Genomic DNA, 13,515 nt, shown 5'->3' on the forward strand with positions numbered 1-13,515 from the left:
GTGACTGTTATTTAAGCCCTGCTAGAGAAATGCTTTGACCCACATTTACTAACCACCATTGTCCACTTTTCTCCAGGGGCATACTTTATTCATTAACTGTTTGCACAAGCAGTTGATTTAAAAAATGCATTTCCAATATTTTAATGTTTTGAATAATATTGCATTTAGTTAGGGGTTGTTTTTTTTTGCAGTGTTGGATCTGAAATTTTATGGATCTTTTTATTAGCATCTGTTAGTGGCATCCAATTTAAGCTTTTAAAAATAATCAGCTTTGACATGTTTAATGATAAGCAGGGTCTTATTTATTTGATATAACTAGTCTTGTCAAAATGAATAGTGAAATGATGCATTAAGTACTTTTCTGCACTCATGAAAAGGACATTTGAGGTATTACGGACTCCTTTTTAAAAATGTTTCCATTCCAACCAGTTAAGTTCCACAAACAAGCATGGTTTCCTCCAAGTCAGCCGTATATCATACATATATACATAAGTAAATAGAAATGTGAGTATGCTATGAACATGTGGCTTGGTCTACTCACTCAGTGTCAGGAGAAAGGAATGAAAATCAGGTAGCAAAGCCTTGACAAGTGTGAATATGTCTGTTACCCTTTCACTCAAAGTCTGTCAGCAGACTGACCAAGCTGACAAACCAGAGCTGATCTCAGGCTGCAGACTGTAACCCCACAAACAAGGTCATAGATAGACAGCTCGGGCCTCAGCACTCTAGACATGTTTAACCCTGTCTGGGTCTGTGAAATGTGAACCCTGACAGGGATTAGAGCAGGTTTACCAGTCAAAACAATGCAAATACACAGAATCAACACTTGCTGTTGGACACCTATATGATATGGAAGTTTATCAAGCCACTTCAGCCCGTCTTAGTTTCAGTCTCTTCATGACTGAGCTGATTTTGCTCTTCCTTCGTTTCTTTTCGTTGCCTACTTTTCTTCCCAACCCTTCCCAGGCCCGCAGTTGAAATACTGTGCTGTAGTGCAAAGGCGCTCCATTTACCAGTAATTACCAGTCATCCATCACTCCTTAGATTGCCCGGGGTCAAGCCCTCCTGTGCCCCGTGTGCCCCTTTGCCTCACTCTATTCCTTCACCCCCTTTGCAGACATGTGGTCACTGCAGCAATTATGTTGTGTGCACCCTGAGCTTTACACTTGGAGTTGTTGGGTAAGAGCTGTGCGCGAACACTGCCGCTGTTGTGATGCCTGCCGCCTGCTCCTTGCTGTCCCCTGAGTGGCCCAGCTTGCCGGCACATCACCCCACAATGCCACATTCACCCATGCCTTAACCCTGCCCTGTTTACAGGAAAGGACTGGCAGGCCATGTTTAAATAGAATGCATTTAGTTTGTCTACCAGCACAAGGCCAGGGTCAGTTGGCCACCTGACTACTGTGTCAGTTCGGACTGACTTATGGCTTAGCGTGTCACTGCTATAACAAGAGGTCAACTGTGGCACTCTGTGTACAAGAGAAGGGTCACATCCTCTTAGAGTATTTACAATATGTTCCCTTGGACAGTCTCTGCTCATGAATAGAACTCAATGGAGAATCAGTGACCAAAAGATCCATCCGTCCAGGGTTTGAATATTTTGCATTCTGTGTTAGATTATACCGTTTAATCACACAAGTAAAACTATTTCCGCTGAATTTTGTCTAGTTGACCTTTAAAGGGGACCATTTATGCTCATTCCCAGCTCAAAGTTTCCACCCTTGTACAATTCAAAGTTCAAAATAATCCTTATTAATCTCAGTACTTTCAGGTCTTTTTGCAGCCCTTCTGTTCATTCTTTTATTAAAACAATCCCTTTTGGCTCCTCTCTCTTTGCTGACATCGAGGGTGGCAGTGAACTTTTTTCTGATTGGCTGTTTCATGCAAACAGAAGCTTAGAGCCAGAGCTGTGTGCCTGAGATGATTATATTAGGGATAACTACTGCACTGACATCACACAGAGCCAAGATATATATAAAAAAAAACCAGCAAAAAAAAAAAAACAACTTGCCTGAAGAAGAACATTTAGAGCAGACTGAGGCCTGAGCTTATCTCACAGGTATTACTTGCACATGTCTAATATGAGCATCCAACTCATATGCTATATATATTACAGAAAATAATAAAACATAAATAGAAAATAATAATAATAAATCTGGCATTGTTGTATTTTTACTCAGTTGTATATAGCATTTGTATTCTATTTTTATCTTATTGTATATTTTATTCTATTTTATTCTAGTGTATATAGTATTCTATTTTATTCTATTCTGTACAGTTGTGTACTGTATTTATTCTTATTTTATTTTATTCTAATTTTTGCTTCATAACTTTTGCACTGTCCACTTCCTGCTGTGACAAAACAAAATTTCCACGTGTGGGACTAATAAAGGTTATCTTATCTTATCTTAAAAAGCCATGAAGGGAAACGTCATGGCTTTTTCAGTTATCGTTATATCGGTAATTAGAATTAAATTCATATTTATAAAATATATTAATATTTTATGTTTACAGATCATAGTTTACAAATACACAAGTGCATTAATATTATCAGTATATTTCATTGTTATCAAACAGTGCCCATACTTGTCAACCAATGTAAATGTTACTGCAGTTTTAGTGTTTGGACTTTTGGAGGTAGGTCTGCTGCTGTGTTTACATGTGGAAATGTGGAACAGCAAATTGTACCTTGGACACACATGTGATTGTTTTATTTATTGTTTTCTGTGCTATTACAGCAGACACCCGTGCATTTCTCATTAGGCTATTCTGTATAATTAGGCTATTCTTTATACCTGTGTCTTCAGGTGCTTTTTGCATACTTTATATAACTGAATAATATCAAAGATAACTCTGCTTTTAAGTATAATGGAAAACTATTTCGCTATTAATAATTTTATTAAATAAGCCATCATTACAACTACATAAATACTATTTTGTTTTTAAGTATTTGTACTGTGAAAAACTTAAAGTTCCTAGAAATCTTCTTTGGTGGATACCCCATCATCCATGAAACAACAACATCCATGGGGCATAGGTTTTTTTACTCTGCCTGCCTATAATGAGTACTATAGAGTTCCTTTCTTTGCTTTATTAATGATTGCACCTTTAATGGTTCTCGCCAAGTGCAGCAGAAGGGCTGGAGGTGCAGAATACGAGACCAGTTGCAGCCATTGTTTCTACAAATGAGCTTTTCACACCTGCCCATGTTTCATTAGAGAGTTGTCTGCTTCAATGGCTCACCGTCTACCGAATGGAGATGTGGGAAGAAGCTGTGAATGTCTTCTGTGAGCGTGTGGCATGTGTGAAGGATGTGTGTGTGTGGGGGTTGGAGTACTCGTATGTAAATGTGTTGCAGATGTATTTTTTTGTTCTTTCGTTTTTTTCTTCTTTACAATTTTATGACAGGCAAATTGGGAACACAATTTGGGGAGGGTTGGCAAAAATGTTAAAAGAGGCTATATACAGTAGCTTTGCACAAGTCGAATATTGTATGTCGGTGATGTGCTCTATGCATTTTTCTTTTTTTATATATTATCTTGTTTGCCCAAATGATTACACCTTATCATACCAACAGTTGTATGCTTATGTTCTTTAACATGCAAGTTTAATGTCTCTTCTTTTTATCTGCTTTATCTCCAAAGGTCTAGTGTGTATGAAGTCAAGTACCTCAGTGGTGGAGCTCGTCATGCTCCTTTGTTCTCAGGTGAGCATTTTCTTTCTCATCTTTTTCACAGTTTTCATCTTCCCAGGCTCTCTTTGTCTTTTTCTATCTGCCATTCTTTTTCATGTCTAATAGGCCTTTCTATACTCTGCTTCTCTTGATAACATACTCTCTGCCAACACTCTGTGGAGACGTGCAAGGATCTGGTTTCAACCCTTGCGGTTCAATATAAACTGACACACTGTACTGGCAAATTAGACATGGTTATGGCTATAACCTAGTTCACTCACCTCTTACTTTGAAAGATGTATTTTAAACAGAGACGTACACATTAGATATACCCTTTATCCAGTCCAAGTTGTGGATATTTTGAAAGAATACACATTTATGGTTAAGACTTGCTTCAGTTTTGAGGACTCATGTTAGACAGCAAGTTATTTAATCTCTTCCCTCTTTAAGCTAATTGTCCAAACGGATGGTACAGACACACACTGATCTCTGAGAATCTACCGACTTTCTCACTACGCTCTAGAGCTTTATTACCAAGCTCTCCTTTAGAGAATGAGCTCCACCTCATGCCAACCCTGCAAGTGAGTGATCACCTTTGAGCTGACCCTCTGAATCTCTTGTTAAGCCCATGTTTTAGGGAAGGTCAGAGCCCTGATGTAGCAGTTAGAACAGGAGACATTTAACATACCTTCTGTCAGCCCATCAGTCTTGCGTCAGGAGCCCATAAGGAAGCCATTACTTGGTGCCTCTTTGTGGATCCAGACTGCTGGGCCAAAGTCTTGAGGAGGTGGATTGCCACGAAGTGTGCTCCATGGTATCCATAGTCCAAAGGGCTCTTCGGCAGGGAGCTGAGCCTCTGTTATATGGAGGCCATTATTCAGGGGCTTTCCACCAAAAAATGTACATAAATGGGGGAGCCAGTTTTGAGTTATTGTTGCTCTTTTGATGGTTTTTGATGGGCTCCTTTTTGTGCTGCTTTTCTGTCTGTGGGAAGTTGCATTTTCCAGCTTTAGGATTTATTGCAGATGAGAGCGTCAGCATGCTGTTAAGGGTCTGAGTCCACCCCCCGTTACACAGATAGCATTACTGCAGCTCCAGAGGTTCCTGCCATTAGGGGCTCGCAGGCTGAAACCCAGGCTGAGATATCGATCAGACAGCAAGGCCTTGAAACTAGATTGTATGGTTTGGTGTCCTTCTAAAACTGTTCAGATAAAGATGAACAATTGCTCTTCATCCTCTCTATGTATATACTCCAGTTTTGTTACCAGCTAGTATAATTAACTGATGTAAGAATAGATAATTAGCAGTGTGTTCTTCATTACTTTTTTCAGGGAACCAAGCTCATATGTGCTGACCAGCTGTCAGAAGCAGCAGAGACAATCCTTAATCTGATTAATAACTGCAATGCAAAGAGCTCATAATTAATGTCTTTGGTAGCACATATTGAATCTCAGCTGATTTTAGAAAGCACAGCGAGCAGGGTGAGCTTTTATCACAATAAAATGCCATCTTTGACATGCCCCCTCACATACTTTAACATTAATGTTTTAAGACAGCAAGGAGGGCACTTAGATGACCTTTAGTCCCTCTCTGTTTTGTGACCTGTCACTTTTATGAATAAATTAGTGCTAATGATCTGCCTTTTCTTATTTATGCATACTAATCACAGCAATCATTATGTTGCTGGCCATGGCTGCAGACACTATGTGTCTCTCCTCAGTCTGGGCAGCTGAATGAAAGGGTCAAGCAGCTCTGTTTCTTGTAACAGCTTAAACATACAGGGGGGGATCTAGAGTGGAGCCACAGAGATTTAGTGATGGAAGGCCTCCAGATGTGGAGAGTACAACAGAGCAAAGCAGAGTAGATAAAAGCAAAGGCTCCCGCATACTGACAGGTTGGATTGAAACACCACAAATACTTAGTGCCCTGCTGAATTTCAGGAAGATGAAAGTGGGAAGAGAGAGATGCCTCTCAAGGCCATCAAGCTGTTCACTGGGACAGGAGTTGTGGGATTTTAGGTGGTAGGATTTTCAAAGATACAGTGGAGAATTCCAGTATTTCCCCAAGTGAGCATCAAACACTTCTTAGTATCGTTTGTGTTTCAACAAACTCACCTGCTCTTTAGTATTATGGCACTTTTTAGCCACTTGTAGCAAATTCATTTGTATACAGTAGACTACTGTAGTCATCAGTTTTTTCCAACTGAAGCATTTTTCCACCAAATAACTAAATGAAGTTTATATCATATCAAATACAGTGTAAATGAGTTGTAGTGTGTGGAAACTAAACTCAGCTATAAGCAAGTCACTATAGGACTTTAGTTCTGCTCAGATATTACTAAGAGAATAGTAATCCTGGATATGCCTGCTTGATATGTAATTATGAGCTAATAATAAGGAGAAAAAAATATGTCAAGCCTTTTTTATTTTTTTTAATTGTAACCAGACATGTCCAAAAGGCCAAACTATTGGTGCATCTTTAAAATTTCGTTTTTCTTGGCGAAACTACTAAACAAACTTTACATAGCCAGAGGTGCTGCACTGTGGTCATGGTCTGCATTTACATCAAGAATTACATCTCTTTTTAAGGAGCTGCACGTCGAGCCTAATTTCCTTCAAATGGGCTGCAGAGGATTTTTTAAATCTCTGCAATCAAAGGCAGCCTCCTCTGGGAGTTGTGCACTCCAGCTAAAAAAAAAAAAAGAAAAAGAAAAAGAAAAAAGAGAGTCTCTGAAGTGCTATCTCAGCTGTCAACAAGCATACCTCAGACAAGATAGCATATTTGACTAGTTCATGCTTTACCTCCTCTGACCTGCTGCCACTTTCCCGGTGTTGCCCAAGTGTCACGTCTGCCTTGATTTCCGTATTTATTTTTGTCACGTGAGCATGGTGCGAGTGGAACCTTGGAAGTCTGGCTGTACATGATCCCTTTCCAAATCAACAACAGCCTATTCCAGGCAGATACTGTAGCACAGGAAAGGGGTCAGGGGGAACATTTGGAGACCAGATGCTCAGCAGTTTGTCAGCACCATCTCCCTGACTTAACGCATCGTAGGGTCAGACTGTGCACTCGTGCGCGAACCAGTATGTGTCAGTCACAACAACTATGTACAAAAACACGTACCCATACATAATAATGTCAATGTCAGTTATTTTGGTACTGTACTAAACAAATGCTGCTTATCTTATCCAGACACTCACAGGGAACAAGCAGTGTGTACCTCTTTTCTGCACGTGGATTATATATCCCCATATAGTCTTTCAGTTGGGAATAGCAGTTATATTTAATGCTTTTTCGGTAAACAATGTTCAAAGGTTCCTTTATATATGTGAATAGCCTTAAGTTACATGTACATTATTAGCCCTTAGAACTAAAACCCTTTCTCCTTTCATTTTTCTTCTGTTTCCCCTTTTTCTTTGAACTGTGGCCCTCTCTATTTTCTCTTCCATTTGCACCTCAGTAAGGTTAGAGGAGAGCCGAATTTCCCACAGTGAAAGGCGCGCGCTCAAACTGCTTTTTAATCATTTCCAGAGCATGTTGTGAGACAGCAAGTGCTGGCACTCTGGCCCGGGACTCGGATCCCTTCCAGGCACTCACTGCAGGGCTCAGTGAGCCCGCTCAGTAATCTGTCACTGTAAGGGACGGAGGAAATGGCTGTATTTAAGCGAGAGGATACAGTTTCATCCCACAATTACATCTCTCCTGTGTTTACAGATCTTTTCACAGAGGAAGAAAGGATGGTCTTACATGTGGTGCAGAATTTCAGCTTTTTATAGCTATCACTTTATTTTTTTTCCTCAAAGGATATAACAACTAAATGCTTTTTTTACGTACTTGAATTACAAGCTATGAAACTGTATCTAAATTGCAGTTTCAAATATAAAATTTTCATGACGAAATGTGATTCTTGTCACTCTTTTCCAAATGATCTTGTTGCATATTGGATGCAAAGTCTATTTTAACTTTTGATGTGCTTTGCAAAGATTTCTGATGTGTTCTTTTTATTATTCTGTTAGCTTTATGGTAATTTAGATGCACATGCAGTCCTTGTGTGAGTAATAAATATTTTTTCTTTCCCTTCAGGAGTGGCAGAACTCGATTCAAAAGAATGCTGGACTGGCATTCATTGAGCTAATTAATGAAGGGAGGTAAAGTATCAGTTTATTAATATACATAAGATTAAACCACAAGGCCAGACACTGGGTTACTAATCCCCCTGTTTTTTACTAGATTGCCCATAAACCTCTTGCTCCTCTTGGCTGCTCTGTTGGGGGTAAAAGTAAATAAGATTGTTGTGAGAGGATAACATAAGAATCTCGGGTCCTCCTGTTGTATTTTGTCCCTCTGTCTTTTTTGCTGTGTTTTTCTTGATTCCTCCCTCTTCCTCCCTGGGTGTGGCCAGACTCTGTGTTTTCTGTCGAGCAGATCAGGGGCGGCTCAGCCTCCTTGCCCATCTGCTGACCCATCTGGCCAGGCCTCTTCGATGCCCAGGTTCAAGCCTGAGCCCAGCCAGGCTTCTCTGAGTCCCCCGCTGGCTCGGGAACAAAGAGCTTCAGTCAGTAGGGCCACACGGCGCTGTCCAGGGTGCTGCTGACAGACACATAATTTTCCAGTCTTACTCAAATCTCTGTGCACCTATTCTGCTTAACTAGACAGACGTATATGTAGCTGTAGTCTGGTAAATCTGTTTGCCTTACAAGGCGTGGCTGACATAGACATTGTATCTGTTGTATGTGCAACAGAACATTCAGCTATGTTTCATAATGCAGCTGTTTGAATTCCAAGCCATTAACAGGCAGGCTAAAAATGCTCTGATTAGGTGGGTATTTTATTTAAGCTTATTCCACAGTCAGATCCGACATCCACTTTAGAGGCCATTTATCCTCCCCTCATGAAAACAAAGGGAAAGAGAAAGAGCATTCATTAAGTTATTGCTGCTTCTAGCACCATGCATTATCATATTAAATAGCTATTGAGAAAGAAAGGTGTGTTACTACTTTTATAACTAATGTGTTTCATGAGTTGTATGTCAATGAATGCCAACATTAGATGAGAGAGGCGCCTCTGCTAAAGGCACTGTCAGGAGGTGCATTCCAAATCAACACATGGAAGCAGTCAAAGGACCAAGACAAATAAAAAACAACCTTTTAACTTTAATGCTGTTGAAATGACTGATGATAAGACATTTGTTGTAGCGAAAGAAAGTAGAAATGTTAATGATAATCAGGCCCCCCTCTTGACATAATGAAATTTTAGTTGCATTTGTTATAGCAGCTAAGCACCCTCACTCCTGTCATGGCGCGAATGGTGATTGATTAGTGTTTTGTATGCATGAAATAATACCACAAAAAGTCTGGTGGAGCGCGTAAATGTCTTTTTTCCATCTCCAAATATCACTTGTCAACTTGCTTTCTCATCTATTCTTGGTTTCGAAACAAAGCTTGGCGTTGTCAGCCTCTGTCTTTGAACAGTGAACTTCTGTCTATTAACGAGTGCTTGTCAGCAACTAAAGAGGCAAGAGCAGCTGATGAATGCAGCCTTGGGATTACTGCCTCTCCTTGGGACGGGAGGGAAAATTACAATCTGTATCAAGCACTGAAGAGGAACAAGGGGTGTTTTAATTAAAACAAAGCTGGCCTAATGGTGTGTAAAATGGCATGTAATCTACACACAATATCCAGGGTGTTTTCACTTATTAAAGATACTGGAACCTATATGTGAATGTGGGTGGAGACCACGGAGTGTCTAGACTCAGCCATGTGAGAAGCTTTCCACCGCCAGGCTTGTCAGCAATACAGTCTCTGGGTTGATGTTCTGGTCAGTGGGAAGGGATGCTCAGTCAATCAGGAGTGTGGCAGACAGGCTCCAGTGCTCTAATGACACTCTATTCCCTCCTTAATGCTACAGAGGGGTCTGTCACTGACCTACAGCCTTGCAACATAACTCAGACAAATGATTCTGTTTACCAGTCTCCTCTCTCACTAAGCAGAATGTTACAGAGTCCTGACAAGCTAAATTTACCTTAACACTGCGCTTTCCTTTGGAGTGTCTTTGAAATGCATAGTAATTTTAAAAATCCTGATGTTTTCTCCTGTTTTTAAATTTCTTTGCAATATTAAAGGTTGCTCTGCCATGCCATGAAGGACCACATAGTCCGGGTTGCCAACGAGGCTGAATTCATCCTCAACAGACAGCGAGCAGAGGACGTGCACAAACATGCAGAGTTTGAGGTATAAACTATGCTTCTAAAAGCATTAAAGGCCTGCCCAGAGTTGCACAGCTTACTGAATCAACAGTAAATACACTATTTTAATATTTCAATTGACCAAATTTCAGTTTTACCATCTGCTGTGAAAATAGATTTTGACAATCTGCTAATGAGCTCTAAACAAATCCTATTAGTATAAAACAGACATTCAACTTTATATGCTCAGTAATCGTGTCCCTCTATGTCCTCACGAGGATTAAATCCTCGCTCTTACAACTCATATAAATTTAATTATTGGTGGCAAAGGGATCCCGGCAATATTAATTTAGGATTTTGATATGAGCTTTTGCCAACTAACTCGGGGGATAAAATCCCTTTGTCTGTATTTAGCCTACGCCCATCAAACCATCATTTGAGATATGAAAGGAAACACTAGGGTTTAAGTGGAGTAATAGCAAAAACAATAATAAATCACATGGTAAGACCTTATAAAAACATCACTAATACATGTTATGAAAGTAAGTAGTATTTTTTTCAAATACAGCAAATTGTTATTTAAAGGTTAATAATTACAATAAATTACACTCACTGGCCACTTTGTTAAGTACACCTGTTCAACTGCTCATTGATTCAAATCAGCCAATCACATGGCAGCAACTCAATGAAATTATAAATGCATAATCAAGAGAACCTTCTGAAGTTCAAAGTGAACATCAGACTGTGGGAGAAAGTAAGCGATTTTGCACAAATGGCGGGATTGTTAGTGACAACAATAACTAAAATAACCGCTCCTTACAGCCAAGGTATGCGGAAGAGCATCTCTGAATGCACAACACACTGAACTTTGAAACAGAAGAAGACCACACTGGTACAGAAGTACATGAAAATGAGGATAGAGTTTGTGCAGATTTACCAAAATTGGACAACTTAAGGTTGGGAAAATATTGCCTGGTCTGATGAGTCTCAATTTTTGCTGCCACATTTAAATAGTAGGGCCTCAATTACACATCAGTCTATCCTGCCTGTGTGAATGGTTCAGGCTGCGTGTGATGTCATGGTGTGGCAAAAGTTTCTTGGACCCCTTAGTACCAACTAAACATTGCTTAAATACCACTACCTGACTATATGCTTGCTGTAAATGTCTGTTTGTTTTATGACCATGACAATGAGTACACTGCTCTCAAATGGCCTCCACAGTCACCGGATCTCAATCCAGTAGCTTACCTTTGGAATGTGGTGGGAGGGGAGATTTTAATCATGGATGTGCAGTGGAAAAAATCTGCTGCAACTGTGTAATGCTAACATGTCAATATGGCTTAAAGTCTCTGAGGAGTGTTTCCAACATTGTGTTGAATGTTTGCCACAAAGAATTAAAGCATTTCATAAGGCAAAAGCAAGTACTAGCAAGTTGCAAGTTGTGCAGTGGTTTACACATTCATTTCAAAAGCAAAAAAATCTCCTGTTTTATCCCAGGAGGAGACACAGATCCCTTTGGGGTTTCTTATAGAAGGTTATCCAGTGTAAATATCTACCATATCAAACATGCAGAGCTAACTGCTGTTGTGAAAGAGTGAGCAGCTTTGATTTATGAATTATTTATTGCATCATGTTAGCATCATAGCTGGGAGAGGTGAGAAATGATAACCATTGAATTCAGATATCATCAGAATGCACAATATTCTCTGTGCTATATTACCCCGAACTAGACAACAAAAGTGGATGGATGGTTTGGTAGATTTATATTACAAATCTGATTAATACACTTGTTTAATTTGGTATCATAATAAAAGTTTAATTCCTCATTAGTGAGGGTTTCAAATATTGTTGGGCTATCTTGGCGATACCCACAGGGTTGGGGTCGCAGTAATGGCGAGACAGACTAGAGTGGAAAACAAAACTGAGAGTTAAATAGGACATGAACCGTAGTTTTCAGGTTTTTGGTCTTCTGATTTTAAATTGTAACACCACCTGCTTACTTTAAAAGAAAAATATTTAAAACAGCAACATTACAACTTTATAATAGCCAAAAATACACTGTACTGCATTTATGAACTATTCACAAAGTTTTATAATCATGCGATTATCGCAACAACAGTTGTTATGAAGTATTACCAGTCTGACTGTTCAACATCAAAATGTGTGTGTTTGCTATCGAACAAACCACACACACACATTTCCGCCAGCTCTGTTAACAGCTTGTACATATGAGTAGTGATGAGTTTCTTATCTGGGAGAAGCAGCCATCCTCAAACAGCTGCTTGATATACAGTTCTTGAGGATCCTTGACCCGCTAGATAAACTGGAAGAGACGGTTAGATATGCAATGTCAGGAGAAGGGGGAAGTGTACCTGGCCCCATCCGTTCTGTCTGCCAACTCCAGACAGCCTACACTTTTCATCTAGGCCTGACATTACTTTATTACCCACTCTTCAAGATTGAAGATTCAGGACGCAGATAAGACAGTTTTACAATTAAGTTGGTGTCAGGAAGAAGCGTCATATGCTTTAAGTGATAAATAATGTTTGATATTTGTCACGGCGTCACGTTGTAATGTGAGGTGACGGGCGGAGATTGAGTTATCCGCTTTATGAGGTATATGTTGAAGTATAATATCTGACAGAATTCAAATTTTAAAGCAGGAAATTCAATTAACTTCCAGCTTCTGTTAGCAAATTAGATTGCGAATATTAGCAAGAGTTCCCCTCAGGGTGGCCTAGTGAGACAGAGTCACATGTGCTCCTCTAGTTTACATTTAGCTACCTGGTGCGCTTCTGTTGCGCTGACTTCAGGAAAAAGGTTTACAAGTAAAGCTGCAAGTTTTACACATTGTATTTTATTTAAACATTCTGACAAGCAGATTTTTTTTTTTTTATATTTATGATTTGAATTATATAAAACAATATGTTCTTACACATTCTTACAGTTTGTTTTAGAAGACAACTGCAAATCTTCACATTTTAACCCATTGCTATACCAGCGGACAGCATAAACATTTTATTGATATAATGGCATTGTAGCTTTGTAAACCCTGACAGGCTATATTCTTCTCCCCTAATAGCGCCATCCAAAGCTACCTAACAGGAAGCCTCATCTGTCCACAGTTAGGCAATGGACTGCCTTCATGTGCTTGCAGTGATTTAGTGCCCTCCTCCAAGGGAGTAGAAATATATCTCTCAGCTGTCCACTAATATCTTTATGCACTCAAGTGTGTTGAATGAAGCTATAACATTCTTCAGCGTGACAAATGCTCCATTAGAGTGTATATATTATTCCGACTTTATTCAAGTAAGACATTCTCAAATGCTATTAGAACAATGTCCAACATCAAATTTGATGGTAGATACTGTACCTAAATCTATAAATACAGAATGAGATTAACACTTTTTTTTTCTTCTCTTTTCTTAAAACTGAAATTAGTCAAACTGTGCTCAGTATGCTGCTGACAGAAAAGAGGAAGAGAAGATGTGTGACCACCTGATTTGCGCCGCTAAGCACAGAGACCATGTAACAGCCAACCAGTTAAAGCAGAAAATCGTCAACATCCTCACCAACAAGCACGGTGCCTGGGGCACGCTGGCCCAGAGGTAGGTCCCCACACTTGAACAAGTTTAACTGCAGACCTACATGGGTGGTG

At 39.6% G+C, this 13,515-nt stretch overlaps 1 protein-coding gene across 1 annotated transcript in view; it reads left to right on the forward strand.

The window, feature by feature from the left end:
- nbeab (neurobeachin b) overlaps positions 1–13,515 on the forward strand; it is a 209,231-nt gene that overhangs the window by 102,676 nt on the left and 93,040 nt on the right. The window contains exons 34-37 of the mRNA XM_063492975.1: positions 3,645–3,706; positions 7,757–7,821; positions 9,795–9,903; positions 13,299–13,465. Of these exons, the coding sequence (XP_063349045.1) occupies positions 3,645–3,706; positions 7,757–7,821; positions 9,795–9,903; positions 13,299–13,465 (403 nt within the window). The remainder of the gene's footprint in view (positions 1–3,644; positions 3,707–7,756; positions 7,822–9,794; positions 9,904–13,298; positions 13,466–13,515) is intronic.

The sequence above is a fragment of the Pelmatolapia mariae genome, linkage group LG14, assembly GCF_036321145.2.
Source record: "Pelmatolapia mariae isolate MD_Pm_ZW linkage group LG14, Pm_UMD_F_2, whole genome shotgun sequence".
NCBI classification, from domain to species: domain Eukaryota; kingdom Metazoa; phylum Chordata; class Actinopteri; order Cichliformes; family Cichlidae; genus Pelmatolapia; species Pelmatolapia mariae.